The 20212-nt window shown below is 47.4% G+C and overlaps 1 protein-coding gene across 2 annotated transcripts in view; it reads left to right on the forward strand.

Annotated features, from left to right (window-relative positions):
* MALT1 (MALT1 paracaspase) overlaps positions 1-20212 on the forward strand; it is a 619135-nt gene that overhangs the window by 506572 nt on the left and 92351 nt on the right. For both annotated transcript variants that reach the window (XM_086960480.1, XM_086960479.1), the window contains one exon: positions 1250-1324. In XM_086960480.1, coding sequence (XP_086816606.1) covers positions 1250-1324 — 75 coding nt within the window. The remainder of the gene's footprint in view (positions 1-1249; positions 1325-20212) is intronic.

The raw sequence follows: 20212 nt of genomic DNA on the forward strand, positions 1-20212 counted from the left end.
ATAGCTAAACAAACCTCAATCTAGTTTGAAAAAATACAACCGATTGCCAAAATTGGGTTATTAAAAACTAAAAAAATATTCCGAAACAACAAGTAATTTCATATTTCAGATACTAGGGATCCAATGAGTAAACAGGAAAATAGAAATGCATCCACTGCCAAGTTATATCAAATGCCCCCCTCACCCCTACCCCCTCTTTACTCAGGAAATTCTATTCTTATCCAGACTTTGTGCAGATCCCACAACATTGGTTAATTCTGGTGAGGTTGTGTTTATATCACACTGATGTTCGGTTTTCCGAATAAAGCTTACACAGTAGAAGATTTGACTTTATGCGCCCATGATGGGGTCTATACAGACAGACCTACATATATTATTCTTCGGTAGATTTTACTTGTCCCAGAGAAGATTTATTGTCCCGCTTCTGCGTAGATATACTTTTAGACCATGCCAGCCAGCACTGTTTTTTACTCGAATGCTTGATGACCCCTCAGATTGTCATTCGTTAGCTTCGTTTTTCTGGTCATCTCTGAAGAGCAGGAGATCACAGATAGACTGTGTTGCAAGAGAATTGAGTTGATAGTTTTATCTCCATTTTTTTATGAAATGCAATACATTTTTATTTATGATGGACTAAGCTCTTTGAAAAGATATACAATCAATTGGCTTTACTGTTGAAGCCGCTATAGTGTTTTATGTTACTCCTATTTTTGTTAACTTTTGCACAGTTACTTAGTTTTTAGTGGATGAATGATAATGTACAACATGACCTCTGTTTATCAATCTGTTAGTTTGATTTTAGGATTGATATTTTAAGCATACTGTGATATGCATCTTACGTACTTTTTGTGCAACGGAGACGTAACGAAATAGTGTTCTGATTGTTTAATCGAGTCTGGTGGGATGTTCATAAAAAAAGAAAGAACATTTTATTTTTATTAAATAAAAAGCTAGTGAAGCTATAGTGCAGGGGTGTGGCACAGTGGATGATGAGCTGTTTGAGGTGCGATCAAATCCCCATTCAGGAGGTTCTGAGCCTTTGCTGGAGATCATACTGTGACAAGCCCCCAGTCACTGTGGGTACCTTTTACGACAGTGCCTCAATGCTGGTTTGATGTGCCTATCTCAGCTCGAACATCAGCGTGATCTTGGTTTAAAAGGTATCTGGTAAGAATGCCATTATTTTGTTGCTGGTCTAAATATGCAGTGTTGCGTCTCTTAATTATGCTGTTCCCTTTCTGTTTTATAGGAATGAGTATGATGACACCATACTGATCATGGAAGCCTTACGGGTCACTGCGAATATTGTTTTTGGATATGCCACGTAAGTGAGCTTTACGGCAAGAGCCCTAGAATTTAGTGTGGAAGCCATGAAACTACTTCCTCTGGATCACTGCACTTCCTCTTGCAAGTATCCATTTTGGTACTTCATGGAAATAAATAAATACACACCAATTTTATTGGTCTTTAGCAGTACTCGGTATTGTCTCAACAATGCGTGGAGACTCTATCACTCACCCTTTGTGTTTGTTATGATGTGTGGTTCTACAAGTCGCTGTTTGCGGGTGAATGGGGAGGACTGTATTGTACTCCTGGCTTCTAAATGCAAAGGAGCCAAAAGTGTGAAGTTGTACAGAATTGCAATAAACTGAGAAGAAAAGATAAAAGAATAGGTAATCAACAATTGCAATGGTGGACTCCCAGAACCACACCTCCCACAAAGTTCCTTACAGTTAAAGAATGGTGCACTTCATCCAGAAGTACGTAAAAGTAAACCACAGAATGGTGCACTCAGGAAGACGTCCAGAATTCTCTTTATATATTAATTTTCTCCTTATTGAAATTGTAATGTATTTTCATAAATGCAGCCAGGGTAGTACCCAACATGTTTCGTTCAGTAAAACTGACCTTCATCAGGACTTATTTTTTTATATATATGTATATATATATATATATATGTATATATATATATATATATATATATATATATATATATATATATATATACACCTCTATAAATAGTTTCACAAGAAGTCCATTCGAATGCTTATCTCGAGACACAATAGTCACCCATTTCATGCTTGTTCCCCAAATGCAACACCTAAATCCATATATTTCTTCAAAACGTCACAAGGCGAACGGGTAATTCATGGAAAAAAATACATACTGACCTCTTTTATTGGTCTTTAGCAGTACTCTTTGTTGTCTCAACAAAGCATGGAGACTATACCACTCACCCTTTGTGTTTGGTATAATGCTCTACAAGTACCCGTTTGTGGGAGAATGAAGAGTACCTAAAAATTATGGCAATAATGTAATAATTTTTGACTGACAGTTCAGTCTGGCCTCCAAAGTATCTAGGTTAAATTATATATACATTTTGTAGATGGAAACCAACATTGAAGTACTTAAATCAAAATCAATAGTGTATCCTGCTGCTGAATTTGGCACTAGCTTCTGATTATCTTCTGAAAGTCCTTGAATGACTTCGAGATCCTAGCTTTGTTTGTGAATGCAGGCCTCCTACCTGACCAGCACATGTTTATCTGTCCAGCGCTTCAACACTAGAGACTAAACAGGGCCTCTGGTCATAGGTTTATTACATCTGGTGCCAAACTACTTTGGGATTTGCCACTTGTGTGCAGAGGAATGCTCTTGCTCAGGTTAGATTTAGGTTTCGTTACCCTGAGTCACCGGGAATTGTGCCAGAAAAAATATTTTTTTGCTTACTTCCTGCTCTTGATAAAAGCTCATGGTTGAATTATTGTCGATGGCCTTCCCATTAACAAACAGTTGTTTTCAGCAATAAGTTGGGGAGAGGATGTAGCTTTACGGCTAGAGCGGTCAACCTTGAAGCTGGGGAACTGGGTTTGAGTCTCTGCAATGACGCTTAACATCCTGTGCAAATCACTTCATCTCCCTCTGCCTAACAAAAATGAATCTGTCCTTCTGTAACAAAACTGGTGCTCGTGTAAATCGCTCTGATACCCGATTTCTCTGGTCTAGTTTGCGCTATATAAAACTCTTTAAAACATTTTTTTCTAATGTGGGCCTGATGACAGGGCCATTTCCTGGTTGCAAACTCTGCGATTCTCAAAGCCACAGACTTTGCAACAGCAAAATAGTTTTTTGTTATCTACTAAACCCTATTTGTTTTTTGGTAAAGACTTTCCGAATCGCAAATAGGGGTTACCACTTTGTTTCAAACCGCTAGTAGGAAGTTGGGTATATTGTGGAATTCCGAATGGCCCTCAAGACCTGCAAGGCCTGGATCCCTGTCGGGTGATTAGCTGCGCTTTTCTAAATGCTGATTAATTGCTTGAAAGGGAATTTCTTCCTAATTGTAGATCACAATGAGCTGTATCATTTACTTGTTACCACTGTTGTGGTTGCAAATCATTCATCAGTTACAGACTCCTCAAAAGAGGTCATAGCCCATTTGCAAAGGAGGAGTAGTTCCTAGTTGACAATTTCCCCTTCAGTAATTGTGCCGGATGACCATTAGAGGCAGAGGTGCGCTCAAGGGTTAGGCAGTGTTCAGAAGACCACTGCCTTCACCTTCTGATGTGTTCTCAACTGGGAACTATATTAAAAAAACTGATTCTTTCAGGAACGTGGACTGATTTACCCAAAAAGTTTCCCCTTTGTGAATCTGATTGCAGAGATAGTCGACTACTCTTCCTTGCAGGCCACAATCACTGTTTGTAAACAAATCAGAGGGGATATTAAATCGCGAATTGATATTCATAAGGCACCTCCTTCTGTGTCTGGAGATTTTGCAACGTGACCTACTCGCACATAGATCAGATTGCAAAGGTAGGGATTAGTTTCAAATAGATGGGGCACAGTTTGTGACCTGTCGATTTGTACATCGGGTGGTTGTCCTGTCCCTCTCTCTGAAGTGGAGCCGAGCATATTTAATGTTTTAGAATGTAATTTTATCTAATTCACCTTTTCTCGTTCTCATCCATAATGACTTATGTACAGCAGTTTAGGCCTTTTTTCCTTTGGCGATTTTAGGCAATTGTAGTCCAAGTGTGGATTGGCAGCGGTTCATTGATTAATAGTATTATTGGAACCACTGAGCCACTCCTCTGCAGTGCTCTCCACACTTACCTCCAAGACATACTCATGTTTGTGGGTGAAGCCTGCCCATCGAGTGCCTGCTCCTTTTTAGGCAAATGCATATGGTATGCTGCCATACATTATATCCTAAAATCAGAAGCCAACCTTCAAACCAGGGATTACACATGGCCCTCCTCTTCCAAGCGGTCCATAAGAGCACTCTCCAGCAGGGAATACATCTATTGACACACAATATTTAGTTCACCAAGGAGTGTATGCCCTAACCTTTACCAAGAAAGGTAAATATGTTAGTACTCCTACTTTATTTGCCAGTAACATGTCTGCCTTTCCCATTTTCTAAATACATTCTACATACGATTTTTAAAAGCCTAGTTCCAAAGCATTTCCAGGAACCGCCCTTCAAGGGGCAGGTGGCAACAAATCTCTTAAAACCAGCCCTTTTGGCGTTGTCTTTGTAGCACAGACAAGCGCCAGTGCATCTGGTGGTACCTGGTTCAAAGCTCCAAATGTGTCTGCCAAGCAGGCTTGAACTATTCCTGGTAAAATCAAGTATACTCACCACGGTATCAGTCAAGAAGGGACATTCCCATTTGTGCAGTCCAGACACCTGTCAAGTCTTTATCACCCAAAACTCTGTAGACATGTTTCGGCAAGCTACTCCGGTGTGTCCCAGAGGCTGTGAAAGTTAAATACCTGATTAAGCACAGCTGTACATAAGTGATGATTTTATCCAGCTATATGTTTGCGGGAATACATTCGAAATACGTCTACTCTTGCACAGCATTCACCAGCTGATTTGTTATATTAACTGCCTTTCAGTTAGGACGAAAATAGCACACAGAATTGGTCTCTTCTGCAAAGTGGTTGGTGCATTTAAAGATAGGGGTGGACTGTCACACCAGTTGCCCATGTGGTTCAGGCTACCCAGCCTTGAGCAGGGCTACGAGGACCCCACAAACAGGGATTCTTGGTTGCATTTCCGAATGTCTTACTCTGGTAGGGCTCTCAGTGCTCCTTCGCTGTTGGTGATTGGGTGCATCAGGGCAAACACAAGCGGCCTGGCTGCACCAAAGTTTCAATGGCATGTCTGCCTTTGCAACATGCATTCCATTCAGCAGGGCTTCATTAATACTTCTTAATGGAAAGGGATTACCACAAGCTGTCTCCAGCCTCTTTGTTCCATTTCCGATGAGCCATATAGGCAGATGGGCAAAACATTGCATTGCAGCATTGATTGGTCAGGCGAGCCTGGGTGCTTCCTGGTTCCTATTCCTGCTGAGCGGAGGAGGGACTGGAGAGACACGCGGCGATAAGGTAAGTTTTATTTATTTTAACTTTTGTACATTCCCCCTCCTGCCTTGCACCCCCGATCCGTGCCGGCCGCCACTGATGCAGGCATTAGATAATTTGTGTGTGGCAGAGCACCATGCAATTTTTTAAAAACCTTTCCCTATGCCCTTGTGCAATATAGCCAAAGTAGGCACAATGTGTAAGAGGCACTTGAGGAGGAGAGCAGGACTGATCTGCAGAACCAAACGCCGCCCTGGCAAAAAGCTGAAACTAGTCCCGCTCCCTTGTTCACCCTGCACCATCTCTCTCTTGCCTTCCATCCATTCTTCCTCTCTTCCCACTTTCTCCATCTAGGGGAGCTAGGAAAAGTGACCAAGACCCTGGACTCTCAAAACGGCCCACCGGGGAGGTACGCAATAGAATAAAAGGCATTTCCAGCCCTGTGAGGTGGAGGTTGGGAAGGGAGAGGAAGGGCATTAACATTGCACCCAGTTAGTGCAAACCCTGAGGTTGACATTTTGTAGGGTGCAAGATAGCCTGAGGCTTGCCACCAAGGAACAACCATTCCGAGGCCAGGCTGGTCTGTGGCTGAGGAAATGCTGCTCTATCTTTTTCTGTTCTTTTTCTGGAGAAAAGAGTGAACTCTGAGATTATACCTCTGCTGGAGAGACTGTATTTTAGGTCTTGGCAATAGATAGCTTGGACTCTCTGTAGGCAGTATAATACATGCACTTCGAGTAGGCTTTGGGTTGGCTGCTTGCTCATGATTGGATGGCCTTGTTTTCTTTCCCACTTCCCTGCTTCTGATTCAGTGGCTTTCCTCCTTGTTCTTGTATTTGCCCTGCTGAGGAGCATTTTGGTGCTGTAGTGTTTTGGTTGGTTGATGTCTTCCCCCCACTACTGATGTCAGAGCTCGCTTTGCAATGCATCTGGGACTCTCCCTTTCGTTCCCTGCTCCTCATTCTTCCCTTCACCCTCTTCACGCCCCATGCCTAGCACCCACTAGCCCTACCAGTCCCCTTGGTGGGTAGTCCTGTAGAAATATTTTTCTCACCATATCAAATGGTTTCATATACAGTTTGTTACTGTGTCTTGTAAAGTGCAATAATGCCAGTAAAGTGTCCTGGTGCTAAAACTGAATATACTGAATGAAATAAAATCAAGCCCCATGCTGTCATTCTAAACGAGAAGCAGATGCTCAAAACTGGTCACTTCGGATATGTGTTCATCAGGGGTGCCTTCTATTGGGGGAAAGAAAGCATTGGCAGAGCCTGTAGGTTTCACTTCGGACACAGTTTGACTTTCCTAATGCTGGTTTCTGAAGGTGTTGTATACAGAGGGTATTTTGTTACTTGCTATTGTTGTTTAGTAGATTGGACAAAAGGCAAGCTTCTTTTTTACAACAGATTGCATTTTCTTGTCAACACACTTCAGAAAGATTGCACATGCGCGTATCCCCTGCATCGGATAAGCAGACTGAGAGTAGGCCTTGTTGTGTAAGCAAAACTGGAGGCCCCTCATTCTCCTACATCACACCCAAGACATGGAACGACCTCCCTCAACACATCAGAGCCTCCTCCTCCTCACGTCTTGCGTTTCGTAATCCCGCCAGTTCTGCAGAGGTACTAATCACTTGACCATCTCGTTTCCAGGGTGAAACGAAGACCGGAAGTTTATGAACAGTCCTTTCTTCTTTTAAGTAATATTGCTTATTCATGGTGTATCTAAAAGTTACACTTTTCAAATGTTCCATTAAGAAAATAGTACGCTTTCGTAGGCAGAATCTGGCTAGTTAATGGTAATGGGACTACTGATTTTTAGGTCGAGCCTACAGGCAGCGCATGCACGCTGTCTCTTGCAACGGTCTGTTGTTTATAAATAACTCAAAAAAGGGCTGTTAGCCCACCCATTACACTTCCATCCTACTGGACCAAGACGACGGAAAGCTCCCTTCCCTCAGACTTTGATGCAATTATCCTCAGAACCTGTAGGAGAATTTACAACTGCCTAATAACTCTAGGTGAGGGGCTTAGAGTTGAGGTGCTGCTCGACGCCTGATAGAGGGGCATAAGCTGCTGTGATGTACATGAGCATCGAGCACCCTTAGCGAAAGGACCAGAGCTGCTGACTATGGAGCCAGGGGAACCAAGCTTGAGCCTCAGCATCTGCCCAACCTCCTGTGATTCTGGGCAAGTCACTTAACTTCCCTCTGCCTAAAAAAAAAATGAATGTGAACTTGTGTATTGAACTGGTGCTCATGTGAAGCGCTTCAATACCTTCGGGTCAAGTTTGTGGTATATAAAACTTCAACAAAAAAATGCATCCTTACAGTGCCTGTCAGATACATGTTAGAACATTTGCTCGTGTACACCCATGCTTTCGATATTCTTCCTTCTCCCACTCAATCGTGTTCTACTTCCCCGGGTGCTGTCTTCCCGACCCATGTGTTGCTGTACCCTCGTGAACTGCTTTTCCCCTCTGTTCCCCTCATCTCCTCCTCCTTTACTCTCCACTCCAATCCACTGCACCGTTTTTTTTATTTTTTTGTGTTTTGCTTTGTTGTTACTGTGTGTGTTTGACACAAGTAAAACCTTCTGCTCAGGGCCAGCTTTAGTGCTGGGGCGCCCTGTGCGATAATGCTTGTTTGTGCCCCCCTATGACCACCTCTGCCACAGATTCCCCCACTATAGACCTTTAACAGTGCCCCTGCAGTCTCCATAACCACTCTCTCTCAGATGCATTTAATTAATTTTATAGTGCCACCACCACTCATGCCAGTATAAGGTGCCAGAGCACTTTACATCACACACACTACACAGAGACAATGAATCATAGGTGTGTAAAACAGTATACAGGAAATGTTGCATAAGACAGAGGACAACAAGGTGTGGGAGTCGCATGTGCGCCATACTGGTAGGCAGTATAGTTTGAGTGCCTGGTCTAGAGAGGAACAAACACAGAATTTAAAACGTAACACCAGGATTGGGGGTTCTCTTTAATAATCAGAATTGATTTCTATCCCAAGGAACCCTTTCTCCAAAATTATGATAATGAAAGACTGTGGGAAAAATCATAATGTAATCTATACCTTGTAGTTTTAATGCAGCTTTTAATACAGTTACTGTTCTGTGTTAGTTTCATTAAACTGAGGTAGCAAAAGGCTCTCTCACAAATGCAGTAACCCACTGACCTATTTACATTATATGCACTGAGTGATCTGAATGGTATACGTTCTTTGCAGCAGACATATTAACCCTCTGCGCTTCCTAACCACGAGTCAAAACTTCAAATAGACAGACCTCCGACAGGGGCGGCTCTAGGCTCTTGGCGGCCCTGGGCAGGGAGCGTAGGTAGGGGGCCCCGGAAGAGAGGGTCCGGGCGGGACGGAGCGTGGAGGCCAGTGAAGAGGGGGGTCAGGGTGTTTGGAAGTGGAACAGAGCCGGAAGCCGCCAAATCCCTACCAGGGGCCGACACGCAAATATGTATCCATCCTCCGAGGATTATTATATTAAGGATATATATTGGCGTGGTGGCCCCTGGGGTTTGGTGGCCCTGTGCAGGTGCACAGCTTGCACATGCCTAAGGCTACCCCTGCCTCCGACCTGCCGGAAGAACTTTAAATCACTCTGTGTCGTTCTGCGATTTTTTTCGCAACTTCTCCCACATTAACAAAGACATTATCAGATATTCAAGAATAGCCACTAAGAAAAAACAAAGTCGAGCGCTCTCTTTTACAGTATTCGTGCTTTGATGTTCATCAGGTTAGTGGTTCCAAGGCTGGTCCACCAAAAATAACTAAACGATTGTTACATCATATTGCTGAGTATCTGGCAAGATGAGTAAAGATCTGTACAATATCCCACTGCAGTTTTCTTTAAACATGAATATTGGCGCAGAGAGCTGGACTTTCCCCTGCCAACTAATGGAGTGATTTATTGTCAAAGTGCCACCCGAATGACTCGATTAAATTGAACGCCGTAAATTGGACCATAGAAACATCTGCGATATTCAGCGCTTAGATTCTGCAGTTTTCTAGTATAAATGACATTCATGTCTCAATTTTAGTCACTCTGAAGGTCCGGCTCTTAGTGTGCATTAATTGTTTTTGTGAGGGATAAGACAATGTAAAGGGAGAATAAAGAGATGCCAGCTCTTGATTTTTATTGGCATTTGTATGCAACTCTGACATTTTTAAGAAGGCGCGCTGCTGTCGGCGGACTGCTGTTGCTTGGCATAGAATTTTCAATTCACTCCCGCCGGAGAGCATAAGACCACCTTTTCCACTGTGAAACTTAGAGAGTAAACAGTAGCCTTAAATCAGTGCTTAATTTGTAAAATATTAAGTGCAGGTGCTCAAATTTGTTTAGGAGCGCACACCCACGTCCCGGACTCCACCCACTTCCTTTATTGGCTCTACCCACATCCACAAGTCTCAACACATCAGAGCCACCTCCTCACTTTTTGAATTCCCCGAGGAGCTGAAAACCTGGCACTTCACATAAGCACCTCGAGTACCTCACATGTTCACAACCGCCTAAGCACCTGGAACCCCCCTTGGGTGATTAGTGCGCTATACTAACCAATATAACACAATACTCCATACGGGTCTCAGGGCGCTGGGGGCCGTTGTGGAAATTAAGTAAGATATTGCCCAGAGTCATATGGTGCTGAGCTGAGCTGAGCTGCCGCCGGAACCAGGGATCGAACCGTGAACCCTGTGCTCCGAAGTCAGCTGCCCTGGCCGCTGCACAACACCTCTCCACTCCATTGGTTTGTACAGTGCACTAATCACCCAAGAGGGTATCCAGCTGCTTGGGCAGGTGTGAGGTACCCACGGTACATATATAAACAGCCAAGGCTTCAGCTTGTTGCTGACCCGAAGAAGAGAGGAGGAGGCTCAGATGTGCTGAGGGAGGTTGTTCCATGTGTTGTGTGATGTAGGAAAATAGGCGACCTCCAGTTTTGCTTTTGCAGAAGCCGGGAATGTGTGCGAATGAGAGTGAGGCAGAGCATTGGTGTCTGGTGGGTTGGTGAAAGCGTAAGCGCCTATTATGTTATTCTGACCTTTAATTGTGTAGGGCTTCTATGTGAGCATGAGAAGTTTGAATTGGCTGCGCTTGTCGATGGGGAGCCAGTGTAGCTTCTTGAGGTGCACTGTGATGTACCTGTGGCATTTGAGGTCAAGTAGAAGTCTTGCAGCGGGGGCGTGGCTTAGCCAGCTGCAAGATGGCCGCACCTTGAGTGGGCTCTGCCAGCCAAACCAATAATCCGGCACAATCTTGCGGACTGGGGGCATCTTTTGACCCCCCCTGACTGAACAACGTGGCGCCCACACCCTGGGGAGTGCAGATATCCCCGCATTTCCTGAATCGCCGCACCGCAGAGGAGTGAAAGTCCCTGCACGACGCTGTAGCCTGTGTGGTGCAATGTGGCGGGACTGCAAGCTGCGGAGCGAGGGAGCAGCATGGTGGATTCTGAAAAGAGAAAAAACATACCAGCAGTTGCGCCTGCTGTGAGGGAGCTACACTGGATGCAAGCAGCTGAAGGGGGAGAGCACCAGCCGCTGCGGAGAGAAGATGAGAGGCTGCACTGAGCCCGGAGAACCCAACTTAACGGTCCAAGTAAGTGGGGCGACTGCAGTCGCCGGAGGAAGCTGAGGGCAGTAGTGGGCTGCAGGTATTGAACCGCGGGCCTGGCCGGGCACAGGCTTGCTCCTGAGTCTGCTGGACCCCGCAACAGGAACACTGTGCTCTCCTAGTATCCCCGCTCAGACGCCCCTCCTCTGTGGGACTGCCTCACAGTGAATACCCGGCGGCTTAGGCGTGAGCCTGTGGGCTGCGTTGGTGAGAGCGGCGAAGAATGTGATGCACCACCACAAGGGACTTAGGCGGACTGTCCCTGGCGCTGGGACGGAGGCTGCACAAGCTGATTGAGAGAGTCAGCCTCTACAGGGCTGTTTCGTTGTGGCCGCGACACAAGCGACAGTTGTGATGAGAGTATCCTGGGCCCCTCCCCCCCTAAGAAGCTGCGCAGGATGGATACATAGGGGTGAACACGGAGCATTCGGGGACATTGGGGCTGGGTCGCACCTGTGAAATTTACCTGATACTGGCTGCGCAGACTACAGCCGAGACTCACTGTGGAAGATTGCGCCTGCTGATGTGCGAGTGTTCAGCGACGGGTCTGAGGGGGACTATTGAACAAAATGAACTGCGGATTGTTCACTTTCTTTCCATAGACGTTATTATACGATCCCCTGAGACATATATCTTTCCTGACTGGGTGGGGGGATCAGGACCGGGTGCTGTGCTCTAGACACTGGTGAACAATAATCCAGCAGCGCATCATTTGCACGTGGTGTGAATGGCAATCTGTGCCCTGGTGCAGGGCGAGGTGCTGAGAAAAGGTGCTTTGTAGTGTGACAATGGGCTGTGGCTTGACGGCGTTACTGGGGTGATGAGAAGCCTGGTGACTTGCCGACACTTGTGCCCCATGCTACAATCTGCAGCGTTGGCTCCGCTGTCTGGACCCCTCCCCCCGCAGGACTACATGAGACAGGCGGCTGGTGAGAACTGAATCTGATTGTGAAATTGACCCAGTAGAGCACTTGCCCGGGGGCTCTACTCGGTCTTCTATTCTGGTCCCCCCTCCTGTTGTGCAGGCAACATGGGCAAGGCAGACGCTAAGCAATCCAAGTTAACATTTGACAATAGAAGGCAAACTCATCAGGAGGAACCCCCCACCCAGGAGGCGAATGAACAGTCCACTCAGACTGAGGCTGGCGCAATGCGTGATGATGACTTTATGTGCTATCCCTGAAATTTCGGAGAAGGACCTTATCAGACTGGGTGGTAAAATAAAATCTGGTTCCCCTGCTGACCCTATGAGACCACCCCAATTTATGGACTCACTGACGTTGCTTCAGCAGCCGATATGCCAAATTTTGAACCTATCCTTCATGAGGGCTACCGTTCCAGCTGCCTGGAAAGAGGCTTGGGTGTCTCCTATTATTAAGAAGCCTACCCTAGACCCCTTAAAACCTGAGAATTTTACACCAATCTCACTCCTCCCTTGGGTAGCTAAGATCGCCGAAGCCCATGTTAACAACACCTTATCTCAATTCCTGAGCTACTGCTATATTCTGGACCCATCTCAGAACGGTTTTCGATCAGGCCGTAGCACGGAAAACGCCCTGCTAGCCACCACTTATTTTACCTTTTGACATTGATATAGTCCGTGTTCCTTGAATCCTTTTATAAGTAAAAATTAGTGATCCCTGTCCGGCTGGACAAATCACAGTACTCAATATAGTTCCAGTGTGTCTATATTTATTTTTCTTATACCTATTAATGCATGGGACCACTGCTGCTTAAAAAATATAGTGAAAATGGCACACAGATCCCTGGGGCCGCAGCCCCCGCCAGGCAGGCCGGCTCCCCCAATAATTGCCAAACTCTTGAACTACTGCGACACTGTTATGCGCGGCACACAAAATGGGCAAAATGAGACACCAAGAGAACGTGCTAGTGTTCTACCCGGACTTTACACTGACAGGGCTTGCTGCCTGCCATGAATTCCTCCTGACCCAAAAAATCCTCCAGAAGCAGGATGTACAATACCCCCTGTTCTACCCCGCTAAACTAAGGATAAAGAAAGGAACACAGACGCAATTCTTCAGTGACCTCAAGGCCCCGCTGGCATTCACCAAGAAACTGGAAAAGCAGCAACGCAGTGCATCCAAAATCCCTGAGCGTGCTGAAGAGGGAGCAGCAAGCGACAGTGAGAAGCTGAACTGAGTTGAACTACACACTGGTCTGCATGTAGGTGCCTGAACTGCGGTGAGGAAGGTGTATTATGTTCTGGCGATAGTGCTGCAACCCTGGAGGTGGAGGTCATCTGCAAACTTTAAACACTTTGCTGTAACATTGCTTGACTATTAACATGGCTTGGACACCCTGTCTTGAGGCGGAGGTGGAGCCAGGCCCCCATAACTCCCTTGTTTTTTCAAAGTTGGTAGCTGGGCAGAGGGTGGGTGGTTTTTCACAACCTGATTGGGGGATTGTTGTGGGAGGGCAGGGTGGGGTGGGAATCCGTATGGAATGCAATGCTATGTTTCCTCTTGAAGTTGGGGGGTGTACTGGGATTGTTTTCCCAGTGCAAGGCTTGAAACTTAGGAAATATACAATTGTGACTGGAATTTTAATGTTGAGCTATGTGGTGCAATTGATTGCGCTTGCGCCCATGTCCACAAAGCGGTACAAAAGGGGGTGGTGATGGACGGAGCATTTGAATCAATCAAACACTCACATCCAGTCAAAAGATCTGGGTTTAATCCATCACCGTTCTTTAGCCCACTCTGCCACCCCAGTTCAGACATGGCTATATGCAAATCAGTCTGACCCTGTGCCTCATGGGAACAGTCCAGCCCGAACTGCCAAGCCATGTCTTCCCTGGACCGGAAACAAGCTTCTGAGGACCGGTTTCTGGCATTCCAGCCGTCTTCAGCCCGGCTTGCTTGAATCCAGTGGCAAAGTGAGCAAGGGACTCACGTCTGAGCATAACCTGCCACACTTATGGTGGCCAAAAGCGGTACAAAAGGGGGTGGTGATGGACGGAGCATTTGAATCAATCAAACACTCACACCCAGTCAAAAGATCTGGGTTTAATCCATCACCGTTCTTTAGCCCACTCTGCCACCCCAGTTCAGACATGGCTATATGCAAATCACTCTGACCCTGTGCCTCATGGGAACAGTCCAGCCCGAACTGCCAAGCCATGTCTTCCCTGGACCGGAAACAAGCTTCCGAGGACCGGTTTCTGGCATTCCAGCCGTCTTCAGCCCGGCTTGCTTGAATCCAGTGGCAAAGTGAGCAAGGGACTCACGTCTGAGCATACCCTGCCACACTTATGGTGGCCAAAAGCGGTACAAAAGGGGGTGGTGATGGACGGAGCATTTGAATCAATCAAACACTCACACCCAGTCAAAAGACCACGAAGCGGCGGCCTCCAGGCACGCCTACACGCTACATGATCTTCCTGAAGTGGGTGCAGCATGGCTAAGGTTACCTGCGTCACATGGAATGACTGTGGTCTTAACAATTGTCATAAATCTTGACTGGTACATGCATGCCTTGTGCGACAGAGTGGATATGTGTATAATGCAAGAAACTCACATGACTGGGTATACTGTGTCTCGGCTAAGTGCCCGATGGTGGGGGGAGTTACTCGTCGACATACTTCAGCTACAGCAGAGGAGTTTCGGTGCTATTTAGAAAGGGTCTGCAGTTGACTACTACGCAAACAGAGATTGATAAAGAAGGGAGTTATGTCATAATAGCGGGGAGACTATATCAGCGGCCACCTATATTAGTAGCAGTATACGGGCCCAACCAGGACGATCCACATTTTTTCCTGCTGGTATGGAGGTTGGTGGTGTGTATGCCTCCTGGAGCTGTGCTGTGGGGAGGGGATTTTAACGTTATTATTATTATTAAAGGAGATTTGTAGTTAGCGCAACTAAACCCATAGGCATCAAGGCGCTGATGATGGTAAACAGAAAGCTCAAAAATCACCTAAGGAGGAATTAGAGATAGGCTTCTTGAAATAACCAGGTCTTGAGTGCTTTGCGAAACAGAGTGTGGGAAGAGATCACCTTGAGGTCGTTAGGGAGCATATTCCAAAGTCTGGGTGCAAGGAAGCGAAAGGACCTTCCGCCCCATCTGGCCTTGGCTATACAGGGGACAACTAGCAAGCTTTTACTGGAAGAGCTGAGTGCTCTACCAGGGGTGTAATAGGTCACAAGAGCGCGAATAGCCTCCGGTCCAGACTCATTGAGGGCACGGTGTGTAAGGCATAAGGCCTTGAAATTAATCCTCGCCTGCATGGGTAGCCAATGCAGGTTTTTTCTGATGGCGGTGCCCGAGGAGCGTTTGGGGGCACCCACAACAAACCGGGCAGCCGCATTCTGCACAGTCTGGAGGCGCTGGACTAGACCATTGCTAATGCCAAAGTATAGAGCATTGCAATAGTCCAGTCTGGAGGCAATGAGCGCCATTGCTACCTGTTTGCGTGCCTCAGGGGAAAGATAATGAGTGATTTTCCTTAAAATCCTCAGAGCATTGCAACAGGTTGACACAGTCCTGCTGACCTGCTTGTCTAGTGAGAGAGTGGTGTCCAGAATGACCCCAAGGTTGCGGGCAAAAAGGGACGGCAAGGGGCAGGCGCCAAGGATAGAAGGCCACCAGTCCATAGACAAGGTCTCGCTTTTGCCCCCAAAAATGAGGACCTCCGTTTTCTCCCCATTCAGCTTGAGGAAGTTCTTAACCATCCATACGGCGACCGCCTCCATGCAATTTTTGAAATTAAGAGCAGTTATGCTCACAGATTGAGAAATGGATACCATAACCTGCGTGTCGTCGGCGTAGGAAAGAACTTCTAGCCCAAAGGATCTTATAAGCCTGGCGAGTGGAGCGACATAGACGTTAAAAAGCGTCTGGCTCAGTGAGGATCCCTGAGGGACCCCACACTTCACAGCCTTAACGGGTGACATATACTTGCCTAGCTTAACCCTTTGCTTCCGTTGGTCGAGAAGGATGTAAGGAGGCTGAGTGCAGAACCCTTGACTCCCAGCTCACTGAATCGGCTAGCCAGAATGGTAGGGGACAGGGTGTCGAAAGCCGCCGTAAGGTCAAGTAACACCAGTAAGGTGGTCTGACCGGTGTCGACCTTGGAACGGATGCTATCGACAACCACTGTAAGCGCCGACTCAGTGCTGTGAGGCGTCGAGGGAGTTGGTGCTGTCAAGGAAAGCACTCAGATGGAGATTAAGATGGGCCTCCAGAAGTTTAGCAGGGGCAGGGAGAAGGGAAATGGGATGAAAGTTCTTTAATGTCCCAGGGCCCAGGGTAGGTTTTTTCAATAGAGGCTTGATGGTGGCCATTTTCCAGGAGAGGGGATAAATCCCCTCTGAAATGGCCAGATTCATGACCTCCGTCAAAGGGGGCAGAATAGTCTGTCTACAGTCTTTAAGGACCTTTAAGGGACATGGGTCTAACGGTGACCCGGACTTAAGCTTGTCCAGCAGCGTGCTGAGGTGTATAGAGGTGATGAGAGGGAACTGGGAAAGGGAATGAGAAGGGGCAGGAACTTGGGCTTCCGAAATAAGTCGGAGAGGCGGCAGGTAGGGAACTTGAATTAAGGATTTCCAGGTCTGTGTAGATGTCCGAGATCTTCTCATGGAAGAATGTGGAGATCTGGCCACACAGAGCCTGGGAGGCTGTTATGGGTCAGGCATCTGAATAAGGGAAAGGTTATCCACTATCTTAAACAATTCACTAGGAGATTTGAGAGAGGACCTAAGTTTGGAATAGTGAGCCTGTTTTTCTATGAGTACAGCGGCTTTATAGCCTTTGAGAAGGGTTTTATGCTTATCCTTCTCTATGGGGTCCATATGTGTCCTCCAGAGCCTTTCCTGCCTCCTGCATCCTTGTCTGAGGGTCCTAAGGGATTCAGAGTACCAGGGGGCCGAAGGCCGTTTCCTGGCAGAATAGTGTTGCCGGGCTGGGGCAAGCGAGTTGACAGCCTCCGTCAAGGTATTGGAGAGGTCAAGAGCCGCAGTGTGAACGTCCCCGATAGATCTGGGTTTGAGTGTGGCCAAATGAGTAGTGAGGGAGTCGTTGGTGATCTCCCCAAAGTTCCTTCTCAAAACCCACTTGGTGTGATGGGGCCGAAGGCCAGTAGGAGAAGAGAAGGAAAAATCAAAGGGGACAGCAAGGTGGTCCGACCACGACAGGGGGAAGGGGGGACCAGTTAGGAGGCGGGAATCGTTGCTGAATATTCCATCCAAAGTATGCCCAGCTGAATGGGTAGGCCCAGTCACTAGCAACGGCAGGCCGTATGAGGATAAAGAGTCCAACAAATGGGTAGTATCAGGGGAAGTGTGAATTTCCAAATGGAAATTAAAATCCCCTAAGATGGTTAGACTGGGCCCGTCAATATAGGGCTCTAAGATCTTAAGGAGTTCTAAACTGAACGCAGACCAAGGACCAGGGGGTCTGTAGACCAGTATTCCAGTAAAGGAGATCGTGGGGGAGGGATTGAGAGTAAAGTGCATTGCCTGAAGGCGTTCGGACGAGGAGGACAGATGGACAGTCCGGCATTTTATAGAGCTGTGGTACAATATCCCCAAGCCTCCTCCCACACGACCCACTCTATCCATCCTGGCCAGCGAGTACCCCTCGGGAATAGCATGTATCAGGTCCGGTTCGGACGAATCCGTGGCCCATGTTTCAGTGATGAAAGCCCATGTGGGCTTTCTCTGTGAGATAAGATCCCTCAAGGAGATGTTATTTTTGACCAATGAGCGGGAATTCAGAAGGAGACCCACGTAGGCAGCGGTAGGCGACGGAGGTATCCTCATGGAAGGAGGGTAACAGTTAGCCGTATCCGGGGATTTATGCATAATAGCTGTATCATTACAACCGCATACAAGGGCGTTTGCAAGAGTTTCAGGAGTGGAAGAGTAATGACAGGGCAGCTTAGTGGGTTTAAGAGTTCGCAGGGCAGATGAAGAATATAAGGGTTTACCTGAGGCAGCATGCCTGGCCCCTAGCGCCTCCTTGGCGCAGATGGGCTGGACTCTGGCTCGACTCTGGCTCGACTCTGGCTCGACTCCGGCGCGAATGCGGTGCGACCGCTGATCGCGTCCGCTGCACGGAGTCATGACCAGTTGTTTAAATACTGGCGACTAGAGCGCCGAACCAAGAGTGCCCAACCAAATATGGCCGCTGCCGATTTGCGGCGCCCGGGAGCCTCAGCCCTTAAATCGGCCGAGAGCCGCCCAGGGTGCGTGACAATGGGTGTAAAATAAAATCAGCGGAGCAGAGTGCAAATTCTGTGAAGTCCGTGACACAGCAAAGTGAGTTTTAAAAATGGGAGAAGCGCCACGATAAACTCAGTAACAGGATAAAAGTTATTTTTTAAAAAGCGATGTCAGAGACAATGCTTCCCAGGCTTACGCCTCAGGAGATAAACGAGCAGCAAACGTTGGCCAGATAGCCAGCTCCATCACTCTGGGGCTAGACAATATCACCCGCAGGGCGCAGACACAATTAAGGCCATAATAGAAGATAATCAGTTGGTAGATATATGGAAACGCATGCATGATGGGCAGAGGAGTGATACTTGTAGCTCCAGACACTATGGGTCCTGGTCGCGAATTGACTACTGGCTACTGACGAAAGACGCTGCGACTTGGGCGGTGGCGGCCGACCACCTGCCTAGGACACTCTCTGACCATTCCCCGGTACTCCTGATACTAGCAATTCCGCAGGTCCCGCAGCGTGCCTTTACCAAGAACCTCCCCTCACATGCACTGCGCAATGCTGAATTTCGCGTGGAGATTCGCACTGCCACAACAGATTATTTCACTAATAATGTGGGATCAGTGGAATCGCCTTCCATGCTTTGGGGGTGTTGCCGGCAATTCGAGGCACGCTAAGCAGAATAGAGGCTGAAATTACAAAATTAGAAAGGGACAGGAGGCTGCCCCAAACCCGACCACTATGTCAGATATTCGGAGGAAAATATCTGAGTATACGGAAGAAGCTGAGAGGGAGGTGAAATATTTGGGGAAAGAGGCAACAGCGCAATGCTGTGGAGAGGGAGGCCGACCCGATAAGTCTGGTGCAGGGATGCTGCGCATGCTGCATCTTAAGGCACTGAATTGCAGGACAGCAGTGGCCACTTGGTCACCTCCCCGGAGTCCCTGCTGGGAGTGATGTCCTTATTTTACAAAACTCTGTACACATTGCCAGTGAAACTGAACTGTTGGCTTATCTCGACCCTATAGAGCTTCTGTGGCTTGGTGCGAGCCATAGGGAGTACCTAGATAACCCGATCACTCCTGAGAAGGTTGCTCATGTTAGCTCTGCTCTACCGGCCGGGAAGGCACTGGGCCTTGATGAGCTTACTCCCACCTTTTATAAGAAATACGCGGACCTGCTTATTCCTCATCTCATAAAAATGTTCCATGAATCTCTGGGGGCTGGCATACTTCAACTGTCGCTCCGTGAGGCTCTAATTGTCACAATCCTGTAGCCGGACAAGCCCCCCAAGTTTTGCGACTCGTACCGGCCTCTGTCTCTCATCAACATTGACGCAAAAGTATATGCAAAGCTTTTAGCTAACCGAATGCAGCCACTTTGCCCCTGATAGCTCGCCTGGACCAGTCAGGTTTCATCCTGGGGTGTAGGACATTTCACAATCTACACACCATACTTTCGGTGATGCACTATCTCAGCCCTGATGTGAAGCCAGTGGTGGCGCTACTTGTGGAGAAGTGTGGCTCACTGGTTAGAGCAGGCAGACCCTGAAGCAGAGGTCAGACCCGGGACCAGGGTTCAATTCCCGACGCGGCAGGGTCTTGAGCTCAAATGTCCATGGACTCGATAATTCTCGCTTCGGTGCCTGACCTAATCATGGGTTCACACTCTGCAACTCTGGGCATTAAGCTTGCTTAATCTCCACAACGCCCCCCCGCGGCGGGATGCCTGGCTTTCACCTTGGGGATGCCCTGTAGGGGCTATCTCACAGGGAAAAACCAGGACGGGTTCCCAAGGCAAGCGTGGAGATACCCCTTCGGGGGTCGATTCTGACGCTATATAAGAATATAATAATAATAAAGCCACAAAGGCGTTTGACACGCTGGAGTGGCAATACTTGTTCATGCAGCTGGCTAGTCTGGGATTTAGTTCCAGTTTTATGCAAAAGATAAGTTTGCTTTACACCCTCCCGATGGCTCAAGTATCTCTCAATGGACAGATCTCAGAGAGATTTG

Source organism: Lissotriton vulgaris, chromosome 3_1 (assembly GCF_964263255.1).
Source record: "Lissotriton vulgaris chromosome 3_1, aLisVul1.2, whole genome shotgun sequence".
Taxonomy (NCBI): domain Eukaryota; kingdom Metazoa; phylum Chordata; class Amphibia; order Caudata; family Salamandridae; genus Lissotriton; species Lissotriton vulgaris.